This window comes from Chroicocephalus ridibundus, chromosome 12, assembly GCF_963924245.1.
Source record: "Chroicocephalus ridibundus chromosome 12, bChrRid1.1, whole genome shotgun sequence".
NCBI lineage: Eukaryota > Metazoa > Chordata > Aves > Charadriiformes > Laridae > Chroicocephalus > Chroicocephalus ridibundus.
The window spans coordinates 10625911-10648972 of NC_086295.1; the positions used below are offsets into that span (position 1 = coordinate 10625911).

At 40.2% G+C, this 23062-nt stretch overlaps 1 protein-coding gene across 10 annotated transcripts in view; it reads right to left on the reverse strand.

Moving 5' to 3' along the window:
- EYA2 (EYA transcriptional coactivator and phosphatase 2) overlaps window positions 1-23062 on the reverse strand; it is a 98173-nt gene that overhangs the window by 23696 nt on the left and 51415 nt on the right. For 9 of the 10 annotated variants that reach the window (XM_063350204.1, XM_063350206.1, XM_063350201.1 and 6 more), the window contains 4 exons: window positions 10079-10146; window positions 7936-8113; window positions 6181-6308; window positions 5633-5716 (listed from right to left, as the gene is read on the reverse strand). In XM_063350204.1, coding sequence (XP_063206274.1) covers window positions 5633-5716; window positions 6181-6308; window positions 7936-8113; window positions 10079-10146 — 458 coding nt within the window. The remainder of the gene's footprint in view (window positions 1-5632; window positions 5717-6180; window positions 6309-7935; window positions 8114-10078; window positions 10147-23062) is intronic. The other variant, XM_063350205.1, reaches the window with a different exon arrangement.

The following is a 23062-nucleotide window of genomic DNA, read 5'->3' on the forward strand; positions in this document are numbered from 1 at the left end:
TGAATGCTTTTTTAATTTAACTTAAAAAGGCATTAAATACAAGGTTTAGCCTCCAGTGGGTAAAAAAATCTCCAACTTCCTCAGAAAATCCTTTCCAAATTGTATTCATCTTGACTTAATCCATGATCTACTGAGTGAATTAGGCTCTATTTGTTTTGAAAATCTATTTTATGAAGTTCCAAGGACTGTGTTTTCCTTAGGAAAGGCTTATTCTGCCTTTCTAACCAGGATGCCTGCTAGCAGCCCTCAGCATAGGCCTCTGCAGGTTTTTAACGTCCCAAGGTGCCCCACACATATGACTAACAAAATGTAAATAAACACAGCTGAGCCAGTAAGAAATTGGAAGGTTTTCTCATTAAAGAAATAAAATAAACAGATGTCCTTAAGCACTTTGGCTCATGTTTGTCAAAGGAACGGAAAACTCTCAGATGTTTGAACAGCAGTAGTGATATAAGGCCACATCTCAAGTGAGAGAAGAAGAAAAAAAGCGACGCCATGGCACTTAGAATTAACTAATAGTTCTCAAGGGAGGGCGCTTTTGATTTGAACCTTAGCAACTTCTACAAATAGTTTTTAACAGCCGAGCAATAAAATGGGGTTTTATTCCTTCTCAGTTTGTAAAGTAGTAAAGGACAGATTCGGCCATTAGAAGCATGAATCACCATCAGATTTGATTAAATCCCTATGGTGTTTCAATCAGGTCCTGGCTTTAGGGTCCTGTGAGAGAACAAAGCAGGGAAAAGCACAAGCTACTTGAAGCATTCAATCAGCCCTAGGGTTTTACAAGGATCTCGAGTAGAGCCAAGCAGGAACTTTTCAATGACTTCTTTTTTTTTAATTGGAAATTATAATTCACTTAAAGAAAAACTTTTTGTAATAACATCTAACTGCCAGTGAAACTTTTGAGAAATAAGGTTTCTTAGATCGACAACATCATTTCTGGTGAGAACAAGACAGTCCAGTTCACAGCCAGCCAACATACAACAGCTATGACATTTGCTTGAAATGTTTATGTCCTGTCCTCAACTGGGCCAAGCAGCAACTTTAGCTACTCTGTCCAAAAGGTCTTGAAGCCCCGCTATCGTTGGACGACACTCTCCTAGTCCTTCACGTACCTGCGCCACTGCAAGTCCCTCATCAGAGAGGCAAAGCCCATGTTCACACAGGCTGGAAACTTGAGCACATGCCCTGTCTCTACCTCACTGATACCTGTCTGCTTACAACTTGGATAAAGCTCATGTTGCCATTCTGAAATGCAAAAGCAACAAAAAAATATGTCTATCATTGAAAAACAGCCTCTATATCAATCAAGCAACTACGAGGCAAACTGTAAGTCCCCACTGAAAGCAGCAAGAGTGGCCACTCAAGGCAAAGCCACCACATAGTCCAGGCTCATGGGGACACAGCGTAATACAGGCAATCTAAACACCTTTCAGTTAAGGTGAACTAAAATGTAGAACATGACTTTCCACAACACTGATTTACAACTGTGACATAATGTGCTCTATTATTTTTTGCAGTATGCTTTTCTTAATTCGAGCCAATTCTAGATGCTGAACAACCTCAGAAATTGCTATGCATCTTACAGGGAATTTTATAGATCCTAACTCCCAGGTATCAGCAGACCTTGTCAAAGTACTGATAAAAATCCAACACAATTCAAGAATTTAGACTGTCCTATGTATTCAGTTCTTTAAGTAAGTGCTAAAATAAAATCCTTTCCATTTGGTTCCAGGATTTCAAAGTAACTTGCACGTAAAGATGAATTTTAACTCCAGATTTTACTTTACTCAAAATTAATTTTGACATTAAAATCCCAAGGAGTGTACCAACACAGAACAAGAATACACATTCTGGGAACAATACGAAATACTAAGGTATTAGTTTCACACATACCCCACAGCTAGGGAAAACAATGCACCCAGTGCCCCCTTTCTTCTTGATACTAGTCCTTTGAAAAGCACGAGAATGAATCTCCAATTTTATTTTTTTTTAATGCTTTGACAATACACATTATGGAATAAGCTTGCAAATATCTCAGTCAGGGAAAGGGGAACAGACTCATGACTTTTTTTTGGCATGGGAGTGCTTGTAATCTCTTTTTTTATTGTGTCTGAATTAATACCACCAAAAGAGTCTTTCTGTATTGCACCTAGCTGCTTCAAACAAATGGCCAAAGCCCCTTGACTTTTACCTAACTGATGTGAAACTCCAGCAGCACTGTTACAGATTTTGACCCATTTTTCCTATTCTGTTTAGTCAGTGTTTTGGCAGGCAGATCTTTGCAGACATAGTAAAGACTGCAGCCATCTTCCTGTTGAATGGGAGCTCTGTTATACATGCCTGAAGGGATTAAAAGGGCTGGGTGGACAGTACATTAAGCTATAATGATCGTCTACATCTGTTGTGGTCTCTAGGCGCATAGTAAATATTCTGCACCCATGCAGTGATCAGAAGCCTGTAGAACAGGTTTCTAAAACCTCCTGAACATAATATGCAGGGTTAACTGGCTATGGAACTTGCTGCTTTTTTTTTCCTTTTCTTTGTCAGAGGGCCTCCTGCTGAGAAATGAAAGAGTGGAGAGATTTCCTTGGGTTTGACAGCTTTGCTGCCCCGATCACTTAGACCGTGACTCCACATGTTTGTGCAGGTACGCGTCCATTCAACCACAGGCAAGAAAGCAAAAGGAGATGTGAATTTGCAGGCCACTGACTGCCACTATAAAGGTTATACTGCAGTGACCGTATGGGAAAGACATTAAGACCAAATGTCTGATGACTCTGTAATACATAGAATGGAGCAAAGAGTTTGGGCAGAAGGGATAAAAAAGGGGCAACCTAGTCTGGGCTATTCATTCACCTTCAAGCTTAAGTAAGATTTGTGTTTTAACTTCTATTAACGCCATCAGCAAATTAATTTCTAAACACCTGAGGTGAACTGTCTGTGCTTTGAGGAGCCCATCTCTATCAAAAGGACCATAGAGGTTCCCCTCAGAAACCAAACAAAGAGAATTTTCACATGGAATCAGGTAAGAAAACATACACTGAAGCATTAATGATTAATAATACAACTACAATTAATAGTCCTTTTTGTGAATTCTTCCCCCTCTTTTTTTCTTTTTTCCTGGAAAATCAGATTTTTTTGGAGTTCCCTATTGCTGCAATCATCAAGGAAGGAACAACACGCAGAACCATTTGAGATTTTGTAGCTAAAGGACACAGGAGTTTAGATCCAAATCTCTGAAGCTATGGTTCATGTTCCTCCTCCCCTCTTCCCAGAAAAATCACCCCAGAAAGAGGTGTTATTCTTCAGCTTGATCAATTCTTTGAGAGGCTGCGCAGCAGCTTTACCAGTGCAACAGACAGGGTGATACTGAGACATTAATGTTGGTCAGGGGAATGGTGAAGAACATATAAACTGACACTTTTTCCTGGAGGAAGACATACAGCACCAAGACCACCATGAATGAGATTTAATTCAAAGCACATGCATGCCAAATTACAGGCACATGAATCTTTTATGATCAATTATGGACAAAAATAAGAATTTTAGGCCTTAATACTTAATTTACTTTGAGATTAACACTTCCTATTCAAGTAAAAGATTCTGAAACTCTCTTAACCTCTGGCTCACTGCTTCACTTTTACTTGATAGTTCAGCTCACTTAAACATTTTTGAATTGTGTTACTGTTAAAAGTTCCCAGGACAGCCTGTCTGAGTCTGCTCTATTCCCATCTTGGTTTAAGGTCTGCTCCAAAGCCCACCAAAGCCTCCAGTTGTCTTTGGATCAAGCCATTAGCCTATAATACTTTTATAACACAATCATTTCCCTTATAGGAAAGCCCTGAGGAATTTAATACTGATGAAACAAATGAAGAACTACAAGAAAAACCTTCTAGAGAAGTTTCTCAAGGAGACCATTATAACTTAATAGCAAAGGTGATTCATTCATTCAAAAAAACCATTCCTGTTTGTATCATTCTTTACATTTGCATAAAGGAAACGGGCAACAGAAGTTTGTCATTTTGTAACTTTAAAGGCCTTCTCACAGCCGACAGGAACAACTCGGCCACTGATAAGTGCTTTTGATAAACCATTTCTGGCTCCACCCCCTGATCCCACTTCATCCCCACATGAGCTGCTCTAGAAATGACAGGTTTTGCCTTTATGGCAGCCCATCAACAAGAGCTTGCAGGTACTGCAGTGGCAGTGCTTCTCACCTCCATGGGTCCATCACAGCCCTTGGTCCATCACCATCTGCCCCCGTGCAGCAGATCCCAACCCCACACCCTCTAAACTTGTGCAGGAGGCAGCAGATGAAGGCATCAAAGGTTTTACACTACAACAAAATCAGCCCATTAAGGGAATTCTCCATAGCATACTGCAGCCCCTACCCATTGCTAAGCATGACCACATAGCAGATCTACACACCGTAAGTTTATGTTTCCTGATCCTGCCTAATTCTATTTTTTGCAGGCAGTAGGTTTGAGCTTACACATGTATACCTCACATTCCCTGGGAAAAGTAACCGCTTCAATTACCTTGTACAACATGGGTCTGAATAAATCCCTGCTTGGAAACACGTGCTTGGTTTTCAGAGGGTGCTGTTAGAAGTGTTAGCAGCATTCCAAGTGCTGCAGTAGACTTCCACACCACAAACACCATTTTATATCCCTTACAACTGTGCACATCTAACAGCAAACAATAAATCTATCTTACTAATTACACATTCAGCTTGTTATAACCATCGTAAAACAAGTACAGCTGGTAAGGCCATGAAATGATGTCAAATCATATTTCTGCTTTCTACAGAGAAGCAGGGTTATTTTCCAGTCTCCTGATGAAGCTGACTGTTCAAAGCCATGTGTGGAAACAGCTGCCAACTAGGTCATCCACCTTTAATTAGGCAATGATATTGTCTTTTTTCCTACCCATTTAAAAGTGTTTGACATTCTGTAATTCAAAGTGACTTAAGTGTTTATCATAAAAAGCTGCCTTAGGAAGAAATTGAAGTACATGGCACTAAAACCAAGAGGCAGCGTTTTCTCCTTAGCAGCCAAGTTCAGTCTGTTGAGCCACAGAGAGAGTTACCTAGAAAATGGAACTGCCTGCATTTCAAAGGGGGTATCTAAAGTATGGATAGCTAAAGATATGGTTCCTAAAACCCCTTAAAAATGTGACCTTCAGCAGCCATTTGGAAAGAAGAGTCAGTATTCTTCATGGCAACCTAGACTGACCAACAAAAGATCTCTCTTAAAAAGTTGTCTGAGGTTCCTAAGAAAACACCTTTCTAACAAAAAACGTGTTACCTCATTCAGGGTAGAGTTAATGCTGTCTTGCTGCTTGATAGGCTCTCTTTTGCAGGAGACAGACGTTGAATAACATCCCAATGTCCTATCTAGCAGCAGCTGAACAATACAAGCTTTTGAAAAACAAGTGGCTACTTGCAACATGAAAGGGAGGTAAATCGAATTTTCACATGTTAGAAGGAAATGCCACAGGACATATTTATACAAATGTGTCTGAATAAAATAGGCAGCATCTGTTTGAAAAGACATCTCATTAGCTGCCCCCACAGTTCCCGATGCAATTTGGCTGGACAAGCAGTAATGCTAAAAAAATTAAATTTTACCTTCCCATATCTGGATGCAAAGGTTCCCGTGAGTAAGGAGTGAAAAATAATTATCGTCTCATCCAAATCCCACACAAACACACGCTGTGATGACAGACGGGGTGGAAAAAAGAAATACAGTTACATATTAAGCAATTGCAAGAATTTGTTCGGTCAGGAAATATGTCCTGTTGGACTAGAGCTTTTTAAGATCTCAAACCCATTTGGAGCACTGACTGTAGATGCTTTGTAAAGCAGGAAAAATGAAACATCAGGAATTCTGGAACTACGTGTGTGCTGGTCATCCTGAGAGTCTGCTCTCCTAACAACCACAGAAATCCTCTGTTGCAGGTCAAGTCAGGGGAACAAAACAGGAGACATAAAAAGCCCAAAGGAAAAAGATGTACATATGAAGAATAGTTTGAGATGCCCACGCCTGTAGGTTCCAGTTATATTACTCCTTTTATTCTGGCTCTTACAACTCACTAATCTGACGGTGGGATTTGCTAATAGATGTAACTGTTTATCTTTGCTGGATTTAGTAAAGGAATATAAATTGAAGTTATTACCTCAATCTCACTGTCAGCAGTAGGGGAAGGATCATTGCTTCTTTTTGACCGGGCTCGTACCTTGCCATCTGACCCTCTGTGATGTCTGTCTGTTTCTATATCTTTTGCTGGTGTTGTTGAATATTCCCCTAATATGAAAAAAGAAATTCCATTGTAAGCTTAAATTTTGCACTCTATCATTATAATTAAAGCATGAAACCTTTTAGTGGAGAGCACCAGAAACATTGTGAAAACACCATCAGAAGGTCTTACTCTTTTCACGTCAACAGCTGACATTGTTAGAGAAATAACTTTTAACTCATAAGATTTGTTAAAACAATTTCAAACACCACCAAGACACTATATATAACATTTTAAAATGGACATGTCACTTCAAAAACCTTATCACATTTTTCATTGAAAAAAAAAAGCTTTTTGAATTTTACTCCCCCCCTGCTTTTCAAGAGAGAAATTAGAAAGGCAATGCAAAAGGAAATGAAGACCAACTCAATCTCTGAACATTTTTTTTTAAATTTTTATGAATGCTCATGATTAAAAATATACTTTCAACATCAACTTCTATTCAAAAACACAGAGCTAGCCTGTTTAGCCATATTCTATTTCACAGAGGATGGTATTTTAGAACACAACTGAGAAGAGACAGTCAAAGGTGAACTTCCCTGTATAAAGTATCTGTTTTGATTGGCTTGAGTTTCATAAACCTGTCCAGATTTCACTTACCTTACATTACAAATCCTTTTCAAACATATTTTTCTTTTCACCTTGCTAAGTTGTGGCCTCTCCAGCTTCCTAGAATAACCATATTCTTCTTCAGAGAAGCTTGGATTGTGCCTAACAAGCCTTTTTGAAATCACCCTTTCTCAAAAAGGCTGAGATAAGATCTAAGGAACAGAAAATCCTCCAACTGCTTTTAGAGCAATCTGTGATCGCTTCTTTTTAAAAACCAATATTAGTTTATTTTTCTTTTAGAGCAACCACAGATGTTCAGATTTGTTTCACAAGTCAGCAGACCTACAATGGGCGTATACTGTGATCATCCACAAATTATGTGGTGTTTTATATAAATGTTATTGCATGCCAATGAAAACTTTATTAGGGAAGTGATATCTGAAGATTGTACTTGAACAGTACATTGGAGGATCATAATCCGTCAGTAATTCCATAAACCATTTAAGCTTTGAGACTTTAAAAATTAAGCCCTCAGAAGCCACAAATTTTGAAGACTTTTTGCATGGAATTCATCTTAAACTTTCAACTTAGACAAACAGTTTGTGTTGACTTTTTAAAGAGGGACTTTCTCTTGATGTACTTCTTTATGAACACATACATTACATGTTGTTGCAAGAGGTGAATATAAACCTTGACAGAGATGTGGGCTAAAAAGTCATCAGAGAGTCAGGAAACTCTGGGGCTTTTTCAGAGCGGGGCTGGCTGTTTTGAACCCACTGTTACCCACATTAGTCCTCAGTACTGATCTGGGGTTTGTATGTAATTGTTTTATCTTTCTGTACTACCTTTAGAGATCAAACCTCACATACTCATGAAAAAACACAGGATGGTTTTACAGAGCTTGGACGTTCTAATCTCTTTCCAAAAACCCGTGTTGCACTGTGAAAGCAGAACAGTTAAGTGCTAGGTAATCTGATTTATCCATGTAAATGTATGTATTTTAAAAAATTCCAACAACAAGGTTTTAATGTTTATGTCTACAGGTGGCTGAGACTGCCAAACTGAAAACAGAAGAGATGCACCTACCAGACAGGGATTCTGTGCTCTGACTGGTGATATTGTGAGAAGACTCCTGCAGAGAGTAAGTGGAGGTTGGGATGGCTGAGGGGCTGATGCTGTTTGCAGACACGTATGGAGAGTTGTAGGAAGAGCTGTAATACTGTGTGTACTGGCTTTGAGGAAAGCTTGGATATGATGAATATTCCTTTGAGGAAAAAAGAAACATCTAACTTATGTGTATCTGGTTTTATCTTATAAATGAGTAAGGCACCACAAAGGCAGCGTTATCTGCACATAAAGCAACTCATGGCTCACAAATATTTCACTGAAGAACCATGTTTCATTCACTTACAAAATTACATTTCTGCTTTTCCCAAATATACTCCTATTTTATTAGGATCAACTAATCAAGAAGAGGTTTGAAATCAGGTGAATTCTGCTTTTTCTATAGGATTTTAGTTATCAGCACTGACACATTTCATATTACAGAGTTCAACAATTTTACACAGGAGTGAAGTAGGGCAGCTTTTTGATAAGGGCCGTGATGGAACACATAGTCTCTGTAAACAACAAAACTTCAGAAATCAGAAGAACAGAATGGATAACTGGGTGAGGGAAGGAGCCAAACAGACTGTGTTCTCCTATGATCAGCAACATTTTCTGATCAACTGTTAGAATAGGTTACAAAAATGAAGAAAAAAAAGAAGCAACAATTGTTTTGCAGAAATGTTCACAGTTGAGATTGTCCCAACTATCTCAGCAATAACTAAATGCCTGAGTGATCTTCCCCACCTACAGAAAAATGAACTAAAAATATGAGGTGCAAGTGACCGTGGGGACCTGAGGTATCACAAAACCATTTGTCTTGATTTTAAGGCTCCCAAACAAATTTCATACCATTATCTTCATATGGTCTTTTTTTTGTGAGAAGCAGGACAGTGCAATAGATTATAAAACTTCTCTCTGGACAATTAAAACATGAAACGTTTAATTTGCTTCTTTTCATTTTAATTGCAACTCCTGTTCTTGTCCACCTATTTGCTTTTTCAGACAGAGAACTGTATTCGTGCTCCGGGGATTGTCTTCCAGCAAAAGGTTTTTATTCCCTCAGAAATACTAATTAGTCTCTGGTATTAAAAAATTAAATAATAAATAGTCTTTAGAAAGACTAAAAGCACTTTCCTCCTTAACAGCTTACATCTTTGTCTGTGACACAGCTATTTCATTAACTTTCAGTCACCAGGGAGCTCTCAAGAGCAAAGACTCAAGTTGTCATAATAACAATTAAATTGAAAAAGAAACGAGAGAATTTCATTGTTTTCTCTTAAAGAATATCACAAAATAATGAAAACAGCCCAATTATTTTTTCTCTTTTTGTGTAACCTCCATACTTCAATCGAATGCACTTCTACCAGCAAATGCTGATGTTTTTAGCCAAAACTGAAGTAATAAAGAAATTGCCCCCTGTTGTCATTAAAAATATAAATAAACATTCACCTTACAAATAAGGAATTGAAATTATCGGCCAACCAAAACACATTTTCTGGGACAGTGTACTCATTTGTTTGCTCCAATCAAAAAGAACCATTTGCTACTGAAAAACATCTGTCTTGTGTATATATGCATGCTGTTTATTTATACACACACATTTATCAAGGTATCTGAAGCATGAAGCCCACAGACAGGTGTATTCTCAAAGAAGGAAGCGCACAGACAGCTCAGATGGCTCAATATCCATCAGGGCTTGCCAATGCCTCTTTCAAATTGTTCATATTTATTACACAGTGCCAAGACAGCAGATGGGATCCTAGAAGCAGAGCTCTCTGTAGAGGGTGGAAAACATCTGAAAGTTGTAAGATGGCAGAGGAATGATGAAACTCTTGGCACTGCTACAGCAGCACGGCAGAGGCTGCCGGGGCATCCTCCTCCTGCAAGGACTGCGCTCTGTGCAAGTGTGTGTATTGATACACACATCTTAAAATTAATCAAGATAATTAGAAGTCCATCAAACAGACAGGCCACAGGAGTAAAGCAGAATGGTGTTAACCAAAACACACGGCAGTACCTTCCTCAAATACATGTAAAGAGCAGAATAATCTCTCTGATCTACCAAGCTTCCAAGTGTTTAAAATAAGTGACAAAGTTGCCAATAATAAATGCTGAACCATACCTGATGCACAGCACCAAATCCTGCAGAATTTGTCAGGCCATTGGCTCCCTGGTAAATCCCTGTTGTGCCTAAGGGAAAGAATATCACGGTCATAAAACACACCAGCCATCAAAATAACAGGATATCTTAGCAAAAATAATTTCCAACAGGAAGTAAAGTACCATCTCACTAGAAAAAAAGCGTATCACAAATCTTGACAAATATAGGCTGTAAGGACTTTGGGTTACTTCTGAGGTCTGCTTACTGAAAAGTATTCAAAGACAACTATTACATTCACTAAAACAAACATTTATGGAGCTGGGAAACAAAGCTGGAAAATGAGGATTCAACCCAAATTTAAAATTCAGTTACTTCTTTTTTACAATAAATAATGGAAGAGTATTTTTCATCATCTTATCCTGTAGGAAAACTCCTGCATAAGTATGTCCAGGAATGTGTCTTTATGGACCAGGTACCTGGGAATTTTTAGAAGACTGGGAAAATTTGTTCCCTGGTGTTGATATCCAAAACATAAGAACAGTATTGCTGAGATTTCTGGGACAGCAGGGAGCAAAAACATTGCTTCATCCTGGGATGTTAGGAAGAGAAAGGATGGACAGGTGAGTTTTACATGTCTCTGCCCCAAACGAAGCAGCTGATGTCCAGCCAGGCCTCCTTAGCTGGAGAAGGCATTACCACAAAAATTTCATGGGTGGAGAGATGAAGGTTCAGAAAAGATCTGCAGGAACAGTCCTCCTTTGCCTCCCAGCAGGGAAGTGGTAGGAGACCTGCAAGCTTCCCATCCTCTGGATCTTGCACCCCTGGCAAGTTCTAGCCTTGATTAAACTCCAGTCTATGCCATTTTCTATTTCAAAATTTTGCATTTCACGTGAGTGGAGAACTTCCTCTTGAGTTTGTATGGTTTGATGAGAATCTGTACTAAAAATCTTCTTCCAGTGTTTTGCAACAGTGCTTGCTCCAAGGGCTGGCTGTTCATGTACAGGAGGCAAAAGCTGGACTATGCCATATTCCATCCCAATGGAAGGTGACATGCTCCAAAGAGCACTCAGATCCACTATTTCCACAGTAAAAGAGGTATGATTTTGGTGCCGCATGGCCACAGTGAGCTCTTGTCTGGGCTTCATTTTGTCACCTTGATGTACCATCAGACCAAGCCTACTTGGCACTCAGCCTTTTTTTTTTCTTACCTGGTTTCTTACCATGTGAATGACTTTGAGCAGTGCTGTTTTAACCATATGACTCTCTGCACATCTTCATGTGGCAACCTTTCTCCAAAGATCCACTTGCTTGTTTTTATTTTAAGACGCCAGATTAACTACGGAATGGACAGCTGAACAAACTCCACTCTGCCAAGTGCAGCTACAAAGCACACGCACTGAGATATAAATCTCAAGCCAAAAAGAAACAAGAGGGGGGACTCTGCCCTCCAGAACTAATTTGCTGCCACATGTAGTCTTTAAAAAGAAAAGGGGAGAGAGGGGGAAAAGAGGGTGCAGGTGACTGCCAGGCACCTAGAGGCCTGTGTCTGCCCAAGACCCCTGCATATGCGGGCTGAGGAGCTAAGCCAGTGCAGGTGGGTTCAGGTGATGCCTCCTCCTGGCATTCACCCCTTGGAGGCAACTCTGGGTGGAGCAGTATCCAATCCCTCCTCCTCCCCACGACCCATATGGGGAGACCGCCCAGAGAAGCATCCCAAAGGTAGCAACGCATTCAGCTATTGGCATTTTCCCCACCTCCTGCTCACACTAGGCTTTGCTTTTCTGCAGTTTTTCAAAAAGTCACGAGTATGCAGCAGGATGAATATATTCCTGTGGTAACTAAGCATTTCTCACCACTGTGAAGGGGAGTAATAGAGCCCCAGCGCTTACAGGCAAAAACAACTTTCACAGAACACAAAACAGCTCTTGTACACCAGAGCTCAAAACAATACAGGGGGGAATTTTTGATCTTCCTAAACTGTCATTTAGAAACAATCCATCATCCTTTATTAAAGCTGTCAAGAGGGGGATGAGTTACCTCAAGGGACTCACGCTTTATGTGTAAATTGTGATGAGAACATGTTTATTGCTGTGCTACCTGCACATGATACCATAGCTTCCTGGTTTCCAAACAGTATGAAAGAATTATAAAAAGAAGGAAAGATCCGCACAATTGGAAGGAACTTACTCTGAACTTTGCACCAGCTGTACAAAGCAAGTGTGTCCATGCACACACAGGGCAGGTATGTGAGCAGGGAGAAGAGGGTAGAAATGCAGGGAATGACTCGTGCTCCATAGCCTCCCACAGTACACTGTGACTAGACCTTATGTGGTGGATTTTACACTGTGGTTTTGTAGAATATATTTTTGCCATTTTAGCTGAGCTACCCCAGGTCCAAGGTCAGCTGTCCCTACAGACTGCTGCAGTCTGGCTCCCTCTGCCCAGGGGATTTTCAAAAGGAAGGACTGTGGTGCAGAGACAGAAACTAAACTTCCTGACATTTTACCTGCATATTTAAATACTTGTGGAAGTGCTTAAGACTGGTATTTCCTACAGCCTGAAGCTCAACAGGCCTGGGAGCAGATTTCGGCAACTCAGGTTTTTCACTTATTCTGGCCCCCGTCGTTGTATCATTACAAAGCAGGAGTATCATTTGAGCATAGTTCGTCTAAATTGAGATCAAACACAACTCCCTTTTTCTGCCCCTACAGCACTGAATTCGGAGAATGCAACTCCCCCCAAGGTATACCTTGAAAGCTGCTAAGTTCAGTATCTCTTGGCAGCTCGGTATTGTTACAGCAGAACAATTACAGATAAGGACACTTGAGAGTCCTTGAGACAATCAAACAACCAAAGCTAGTAAAAACTTGGAATTTCTTCCCAGCTGAACGTGCATGAAAAGCTGTGAGAAAAAAAAAATCAATTACCTGCATGGAAAAGAAAGTCCTTGAAGATTCAGGTTCAGAAATATTTCATTTCAACATCAACCTTTGTCTCAGGGACTAGAGCTGTCTCATAGGGACAGCTATAGCCCAGTCCCTGTTTCACTTTACAGGCTAGACTGGAGAGACCACGTTTTCAATGATGCACAATCAGTTCAAATGAAAGAAAAACAAACAAGCACCACAGGCAATGAAGAGAAGGATAAACCCTCTCTCTTCATGAGCAAAGAATGACGCCTGCTAGTTACAGTTTCTGTGAGCAGCCTCATAGAATTCATCAGTTCAGAACACATATCAGAACTGGCCCCAAATGTTTGCTTTTCTTTCCTAAGTTGTTGATAAGAAATAAACATTTACATAATAAAATTAATTCTGCCACGTGCAATTTCAGTTTTGCATCAGTAAATTTTACACTCAAGAAATGCTGGAAAATTATCAAGCATACTGGCATGGCTGAACTGGAATGACATTGAAAAGTGGTGCTTACCTGGCATGGGGCATGCCTAAGAAGCCTCTTGGTAAGCACTGTAAAGGAAAGCCTGGCCCCCTCCCATTTCTGAGTGGATACTGCCCATTTCTATAGGACTTTTGCTTTCGCATATATTGGCTTTTTTCCCTGACTTCTGAAGACAGTGCACTATCTCAAACTGCAGCTGACTTTACGTTTGCAATACTGTAGATGTGCGAGCAAGCCATTTGTTTCCATCTATCTTGGTAGCTCAATGTCAAGTAATTGCATTCAAACTCCTACTTGCAAATCAGAAACAAGCCTAGGATCTCTCCCTTTGGATCTTCTCCATATGGAATATGGTTCACATCTGTGTTCAATCAAACCAGTTGCTAAATGTCACAATGCCCTCATTCACAGGTAGCTTAAAGAACATTTAGCTGGTAATAAAACAATCTGGACTCTAGAGTGGAATAGCTCTTCTGATGTATGGTACCGTAAACGTTCCTGTAAAGTATGTATTATCACAAACACACTTGCATGAAAAGACACCGCATAAAAGGCGTGCATATGTTGTACATATTCAGTGTCACGACTTTTGCTTGATAAGTAGATGTGGCCCTTCTCTATATGAGTGTCCAAGAGCAACATATATAGAGAAACTCTTTGTGAGCTGATTGATGGTATATCCCTGTTGTCATACAGCTGGATTTAATTTGCTATTTTCCCCTCATTCTCTTTTTAATTCAAGTATTTTAAAATCTATGCCATGGTCAATGATAGTTTTAATGGTGTGTGATCTGGACTGTGGTCCTGCAAAAACTTTCATGCCAGCTTCTCCTTTCTGCCTTTTAGTCACTGCAATAACAGGCTGCATTTCTTCCCCTCCAGGTAAGAGCAAGTAAAGGAAAGAAGGGAATATTCATGGTTATTTTCAGTATCTTTGGAACTAAGCTCTGGCATTGTTAAAAAAAGCTTTCTTTCAGCTTATGAATACACAGTACGGCATAGGAATATTGGTGTCTTAGGGAGTTGTGATTACAGAGACAGAATGGGCCTGTGGTATAGCTCAGATCAATACCACAGCAAGCTTTGAAAATCAGGTTTGTGTTCTTGCATTTCATAGGTCAGTGGGGCCCTGACATCACGAAGGTGTTCTCCAAGCCTCCTGTACTCCTCAAAAGAGAATAAGCTGCTATATTTAGAAGAAAAGATGGCTTGCACTTCCAGTATTCAAAGAAATAATCAACAATCAGAGAAGGAGATAGCCAGCTTCAACACAGGTGAACAGCAGGGCATTTATCACAGCTGTCTGAGTAGCCAGCAGCAATTGTGAGTCCATGAACACTCAAAAGATGCAACACTGGATTGAGATGAGGGTGTTCGGAGGGTGGCTTCCGTAGGCACTTGTGAATATACTTGAAATAGAACAACAAACCTTAGATCCAAGCGTTTCCTCTAACTTGTAGACAAATCACATACTGGTTCCAGGGAGAGTTCTCTCAAAGGATTATTTGATCACTTAGCATTACTAAAATAAATGCCTAAAGGGTTCAGCTGAATTGCATGATATTTTACAAGCTTGTATATAATGGCTTGTGTATTCTTACATCAGCAAGCTGTTTTCCTACAGGAAACAATGTTGACTGAGAGTGATGCAAGGAACGGCCTTAGTCTAACTCCCAGCAGAGTGTGCATTACTCTATGCTATGAAGAACATCTGGTTGAAGACTTCCATGGTCATTCAGAAAGGTTCTTTGCAGTGCTTTAGCTCTTTGACAAGCTAATGTTTCCTGCAGTAAATATTGCCTTCTCCAAGCTGCTACTTTTTTAGTGAGAGGTTAAGCACTCATCAAAATTACCTCCCAGCAGCTATACTCCAGTGCCTTGTAAGGTTCCAAATCCTACAACATCTGCCTGCATTTATTGGGCAAGAAAACTCATAAAATGTTGCATGGCTGTCAGCTGTGGAGGTATTTCAAGACTATCCGACCTGTTAAAGGAGAAGAAAAACTCAACCCATACGTACTTTGCAGCATACTGCTCAACTGTTTGCCATTAGGCATAATGAAACCTTCTCCAAAAACAGTCTTGTATTTCTGTCTGGAAGGGCTCAGACAGTATAGGGAAGAGCACACTATATTAACCTAGATGAAAAGCATGATTCTGCAATGTTATAGCACTTGACATCAGCAGTGTCTATTAAAGGACGTTGCTCCCAGAAGCATATGAACACCTCCTGCAGATAATACTCTCAGACATGCAACCCATTTAAGATATGTCCATTTGTCTCCCACTACGATCCCCTTCAGTCCTGCTAGCCTGACCAGGTGTTTGAGGGCACTTTCAATGGTGATATAAAACACATTTCACAGTACAGTTTTCCTGAGTCAAAGTTCTTCCCCTGCTGCCTGCTTCTGGGAGTACTCAACCCACAGAGCCTCCAAAAGCTTTAATAAGTGATGACCAGAGCACTTTTAAGGGCCTGGCTTTTACCATCCTGTTGAGCCTGGTCACTTGTATAGCTCAATCCAGCTCAACAATGGTGCTGAAAGTGCTGGGATGGTTTATATTTACTCTCAGGATTTGAACCATGGGAAAGCAATTACATTTTATTATATTTTGAGAAAATGTTCCTTTTAACCACTTCTATCAAATGATGCTGCAGCTATAGAAGGAAATCACACTGGATTGTCTTCAAGAACAAATCAGAAGGAAATGTTTTAGGCCAAAAAGCTTACATCCTTACAACAGCAATGTAGACTGTTTCTGTGCAACCCCTTGTTGAAAAAACAACCAGCAAAACTGACTTTATTTGGGTCACTCCATGGACACCAGAGATTAAAGATTCCTCCAGATGTAGTTTCATCCTGGACACAATCCTCCACTGACAGATAACAAGACATGATAAAAGAAAGCTGGATTTGTCCCCTCCTGTGCTGTTTAGTGGCTATGAGATTCCAGTTCCCAGGTCAGCATTAAAATCTAACAAGCCCTATAACATCTGCTGTCATGCAGTTGGGGATAAATCTCTGGCCCATGAACATAGCCACATATTTAGCAATTCCCTTCCCCTTGAGTAAGGTGAATCTCTAAATATGAATGGAAAAGATAAGAGCAAGCTGGGCAGCGTGTCTACACTCTTTGACCCATTACTCAGGATCATAGTAACTCTCAACCGAACACTCTAGAGCCAGGCATTTTCCCCAAGACTTTTCCAGGCCCTCCATGCACTGCTTCAGTACTGCAGTGCCTCCAGGAAAAAACCCACAATGGACAACAGGGGATGCTCAGAAAAAAAAGGACAAAACCAGAATGATCTTTGCCCTGGTACTGCCTTGTTCACTTCAATTAATCTGCCAGTTACAGACTAAGACAAGTTTACATCCTCCTTTTTTATCTTCAATAACTGTCAATGGACTTTTCTTCAGACAGTCCAGGAATTCTCATAAATCATAAAGGTCACAGTATTGTAGTGCAGAAGTTTCAGTGCTTAACCCACCAACATAAATAGGAAGTGCATCCAAATTACATAGAAAAAAGCCATGCAAGAGCATTATCCAACAGCAGCACAGCAGTTACGAAACTCCTGAGTTGCACAAAATGAAGCAGGGTCAGACCTTATTTGTCCACAAACAACATCACTGTCTTTGATCATATGACCGCATTCTATTTTTTCCACCAGAGCATTACCTCATGCAGTGCCTGGAGATGAGATACAATAGAAAGCAGTACCAATACTGCACCAGCATCATGAATCTGATGTTTCCTAACTTTCAAGTGCTTGACTATGCAGGTATGATGTTTCTTGATATGTAATTTAACACTAGCTCTTCTATTGCCTTCTAGATATTTTCAAGAAAACATCATGTGGTATACTGAATCAATTATTCAGTGAAGCTTCTATAACATTTTAGCATATTCTATGCCAACTGCACTATAAGCTGAATAATCAAGGCCAAATTAATAATTTCCCAACCTGTTACCATCCTATGATTGGGTTTTTTTGTTTGTTTTTGGGGTTGGAGTTTGTATTTTTTTTACATCCTACAAAAGTGATGAAAATAAAATCCACAAACAGGAGTCTCTGTGACTGTTTCTATGCTGAGTTTGCTCATTAACCACATTTTGAGTATTCTATCTGACCTCCGCAAATGCTCCCAAGATAGTCAAGCAGCAGCTAGACTTTATGGAAATCAAGTCTGATCTTTTGTACAGGACAACCACAGAATTTTATCCAATACTTCCTGCAGTGAAACAATGATTTGTCTTACACTCAAACATATCCTTCTAAAACTACCTGTAGTAGTTCTTAAGCACAGAGATTTGGACAGACACTCTGAAACACAGGAAACAAGGTAGAAGAATGTAGCCTCATGAAGCGCAAGCCAGCTCTTCACAGCAGACAGCTGGGTGTGGGCAGAGCCCTCCTCCACACATCCCTCTGGTGAAACCTCCTCTTGAGCACTTCATCCGACAGCAGACGCAAGATACCTCCAAAGTAAACCCTCTGCCTCGGAAAAGATTCCCGATTTTCGCTGTACCACCATCATATCTTCAGTTAACATAATTTTGCCATTACTTCCGTGGGTGCTCTTCAGCCATGAGAACCCATGTCCCCACACAGCTTTAAGCCTTACCACAAACCTGGTGTTCCTCGGGGACAGAGACATTGACAATAAAACCCTGATGAGTCCAGACAGAGCAGAAGTTATAGATGATTTGTCAGCCCATTTCTCTCTTACAAACACACATTTGCTCCCCTAGCTTCAGGACCACCCACCCCGGTGTCTACTTCTTCCAATAGCATATCCTCTTCCCAAGTCCCTCCTTGTTTGATAATGACCAAGGAATGAGTTCTGAATGGAACCTCAAAAAAAGAAGTAAATGGGAAAAGTTAGAGCAGGGTTTTCTCCTTGGGTAGCAGTAGCATAGGTCGTTGCAGCTTACAGTGCACCACTGTCAACACCTTTGCCTCTCCCCTTGACTTCCCTCTTCTGTAAGATGGCTCATTTTAAAACAAAGTAAATGTAGCGTGGTCAGCCACTGGTGTTTAAAATTCTTTGAAAGGGAGGCTGTGCTGTTATTCTGAGGAACCTTGTATTTACACTGTAAAAAGTGAGGTCAGACCCCTCCTGAAGAGAGGCCTCTCCCTGCTGAACTCACCACGGAGTGAAGCACAGCTTTACTGTCACAGTTTTAGACTGCAACTAATGCAAACCAGCTGTGAAGCAGAAGCTTTTGAAAGAGACTACCCATTTTCTACTGAGGTTTTAATTTTATGAATCTAAGGCATCTGAGTGACAGTTTGCTGAGAACACCCTCTCGCTCTCCTTCATTTTCTGGGACTTCAGATGGACTCAGCATCTGTATGCCAAACTGTGATCCACATTTCTCAAGTGCAGATTGAAATTTCCTCTTCTCACACATTTCATCACCAAGTACTTAAAGAATCAAGCTTAAAATTAAACATGCCACTTCCTTTGCAAAATTAATGCATGCAGAGCTAACTTCATGCGGAATAGATATTTATGGACTCATATTAAATATGTAACACACAAATTGGCACCAAACTGCAAGAAATGCAGGCCTCTCTTGTATAAAAAAATTGTCTAGGTTATCCACGTATTAACAAGAGCCAAAATATTTCCAGCATAAGAAAACATTTCAATTGATTAAATATTCAGATTTTACTTGGTCTCAAGCCAGGAGAACAATTCATAAGCAATTCATTCCACAAACATAAGAAACATACATAATTAGTCCATTTCAAATCAGCGTTGCACAAAAGAAATGCCGCTTTCTATTCATTCATTATTTGACAGCTGATCAGAATGGACTCTACAAAGAAAACAAATGCTCAGCAGTAGCAAAGAATTTCACTGTGTATGTCTTTGGCCCCAAATTTATGTCTGTACTGAACTCAATACTGCTTTGCAAATCCTTGGCAAAGGAAAGTTATCCCAGTTACATAACTGAATTTTCCTTTGTCATGTAAAAAGTATTTTGTGGGTAGATGGATTTGGATATTAAAAAAAAAAAAAAAGTGGTCAAATCTTTTCCTGCCCAACGACAGTATCCACAGTGGTCTTTGGCCACATTTTTAACTGTTGTGCAACTTCATAGTTTCATACCAGCTGTCATTTTAGCAATAATAACTGAAGAGCAAGGCATTGTCTACGAATTAATGACAAGCTGAGAAGTGATGGCCTGATGCGCAATAAAGGGGTAACACATGCTCATGCGACCACAGGAAATGCTCTATAAGCTGGCTGCTATTGCTCTCTGCATAGCTGATGGCTCTCCATGTTAGCTAATGTGCTGGCGCAGTTTTCTCTTTGTATTTTACATAGCTCATTAAATGATAAGTTTCTTATATTCTGAAGCTTTCTCCCCCACCCTCAGCAGCGACAGTTTCCTCAACTGCCAGTTAAGATGATTAAGTTCTTTGGGGCAGAAGTTGAATATAATCTGTGTGTCTTATGTTCCAATTTCTATCATTGAATAATAATTTTACCAAAAGTCTGAGCAAATCACTGAACTGCTAAATTGTCAGAAAATGTAAACTTAGAAAAATGTGTGCTAAAAAGCACAATACACTTCTAATATCTAGTCTAGGATGTTGTTTGGGGATTTGGTGCTGTATTTGTACACTTACATGAGGATTGCTTAAGAAATGGCATAAACATTGGAGCAACATTTACTTACCAGCATTACAAATGTATCACTTTAAAGACAAAAATCTAACAGGAACTGTTATCTCCTCTGCTGATTCATGGCTAAAAATGAGTGGCATCCTCAAACTGGTCACATGCATATTTCAAATATCTTCACCTCATTATGAAGCTAATTAATTTTGTAAATACAATAATGACATGAAACAACACTATATACAGCACTGGTTAAAAAAAAAAAAATGAGAGAGAGAGAAAAAAGTCACTCCATCAGAGTAAATAAGCAGATACCAGATTTCAGTCTATTTGAATGTTACTCAAAGTCTGACGATACACTCTCATATCCACTGTTACATGGCAATTAAAACCATTATTTCAATCTATAGTACCTTTGTGGTACAGTTTCATGTCATTTTTATGAGCTATGGAACTTGCCAATCCCATCTTTTTTAGCTGTATATGTGTGTGACATATTGCATTAGCTATTTGGATTGTAAACTCTTCCACATTTAGTTTATTTTCATGCTAGGGAAGCATGAAAATAGATTCCCCCTTCTGGCTGGCTGTAAAATAGGGGTTTTTTTCTGTAACACTTAGTGACCAAAAGTGTGTTCTGTCTTCATTCTTGTGTTTTAGTGGATTCTGTTCTTGCTCAAGAACCAGGATACAGTTGATAATCGGAGTTAAACAAGAAAAGCTGAACACTACCCCATTACACCTTCACCATCTGTGTTTGTAATGAAAACGAACAGACTTAAGACAGCAGAATTTGGCTTCAGAAGTACCATGTTACTGATAACAGCCCATCAGGGAGCTGAGGCTGCAACCTGACACATGTATCCCAGCCAGAGTTAGTGCTGGTACCACAGAAACATGAGAGCAAACAAACTACCAACAACTGTGTTGGCACTTACTGAAGGAGAACATTTGTCCTAGAGCCCTATGAGAAAAAGTATTGCCTAAGAAGTCATTTATTCCTTGGTGATTGGTGTAACACACCTCCAATGGGTGCCTACTTGGTGGCTGGACCCTGTAACTCATAAATGAGGGGAAAGCAAAGAGGATTCACACAGGCTGCACAATCTGCTCAAGATTCATAGTCTGACCACCCATGCCTGCCTGCAGATGTCTTCACTACTTTGCTCTGGAAGCTTACTCTCAATGTAGGCAAACAATACCAGTTATTTCACTGCTGCGCTTGATCTATTACCATCTTACAATACTTGCAAAGCTTAGCTTAAGAAAATAATTTTTTTCCTCACACTTTAAAATACAAAACTGAGCAGCACACACTCCTGGGGATAGGTTTCCTTGCTGATCCCCCGGATGTCACCCTCTTCAAGATCTCTCTTTCAACATTTTGTCCTTGAAGTGGGGGTTAAGAGCTCAACTCTTAAACTCCCCTTGAAATTTGATTTTATAAAAATATGTAAACAAAAATTTGCCCTATTCAGCTGATTTAGCCCACCACCTGAAGTCCCTGCCTGGGTCAGCAACAGGGTGGCCAAAAGGACTGATGTGAACTTGGCAAAAGTCTCAGTGGTCCTGGAGCTGGGTGGCATGGAGAGTTGCTTGCTCGCATTAGGGGGACGCAGTGATCACCTCCCCACCCCCAAGTGTTGTGGCGTGGGAAAGCACTGAGCATGCATTCCTCGGTAGCACTCAGCACAGGAAGGCTCCTGGCTTCTCACTCAAACCTTTCAATAGCACTCAGCAAGGTAAATAAACCGTACAGTCAGGGAGCTTCAGACTGCTGCTCTCATGGGCAGTGGTGGAAGGGTGGAAATATTTGTTTACAACAGGAAGACCAATTTATTCCTGCTCCCTTTGCCTTGAAGTAAGCACCTGCCACTTGCAGAAACTGTTTTCCTCTGTTTTCTTTTGCATTATAGGCTTAGTGAGCTGGCTGAAATGATCTTCCTGGCATAAAAACCTGAAAAGAAGTGTTTTCATCTAATACCATAGCATCGCCCAAGGGAACATTATCTGAAAGCACTCTGGGCACATTCATGCTCATACACATATCCACGAAGTTCCTCCCAGCCTCTTTTGGTACAACACATGGTTGTGTCACTACTGTTTGCAAGCGTAACATTTTCAAGTGCTGATGCACAAAATTTGCTTGTCTAAACCTCTTGATTGAACAAAGGGGCCATCTTAAAAACTTCAGTCCCACGTGAGTCAAGAGTTTGCCTTCTCAAACAGCTCAGATTTGTCTAAGCTAACACAAAGCACATGTGGAAGCTGTGTTCTGGGGAAACAGAAAATAGAAACCTAGACAGGAATACCCCAATCTTCTAAGGCAGCAAAAGCCACAGTTGCAAGTGCTGCTGACAGTGTAACACAATCTCAAGACAAGATTGATACATTCAAGGAGCAAAATAGAAGCCAAAAACTGAACTCCTGCTAGGAGTAGGACACATGAAGCTTGAATGAGTCAAGGTGACAAAAAAACCCCAACCACAGGCTACAGGGTTTTAAAAATTTTTTGTGCCACATCAACCCAGGTGTCTCCAGCATGTTCCATGAGGAATTCAAGCCACAAAAATCACCTTAGCGTTAGAAATATGTGCTCTGACAAAACTAGCATGTGAAGTCTCAGCAGAGGGTCACCTCTCAGTCTTCAGCTTTCTCAAATAATTTCTAGAATAATGGGTTTTACCTTGTTTCCTAGTTTCCTTAACTGTTTAGGATTTTATTTGCTCTCAGACTTAAAATCGAAGTGGACACATCTGTCAACGTTTCACATTCAGGGTGCAGAAGAATTGAGAGCACTGACAGTTTTGCCAGGGGGATAGTTGAGTGTAATGACACAAAAGGGCATTTTGCCTAGAGGTTTTAAATAAGCCTCCCAGCAATATCAAAAAGCAAACTGCGAGACCTGATCTCTCTCCCCTTCCATGGCTTCTACAAGAACTTGGGAAAACCATGCAATTCCTCT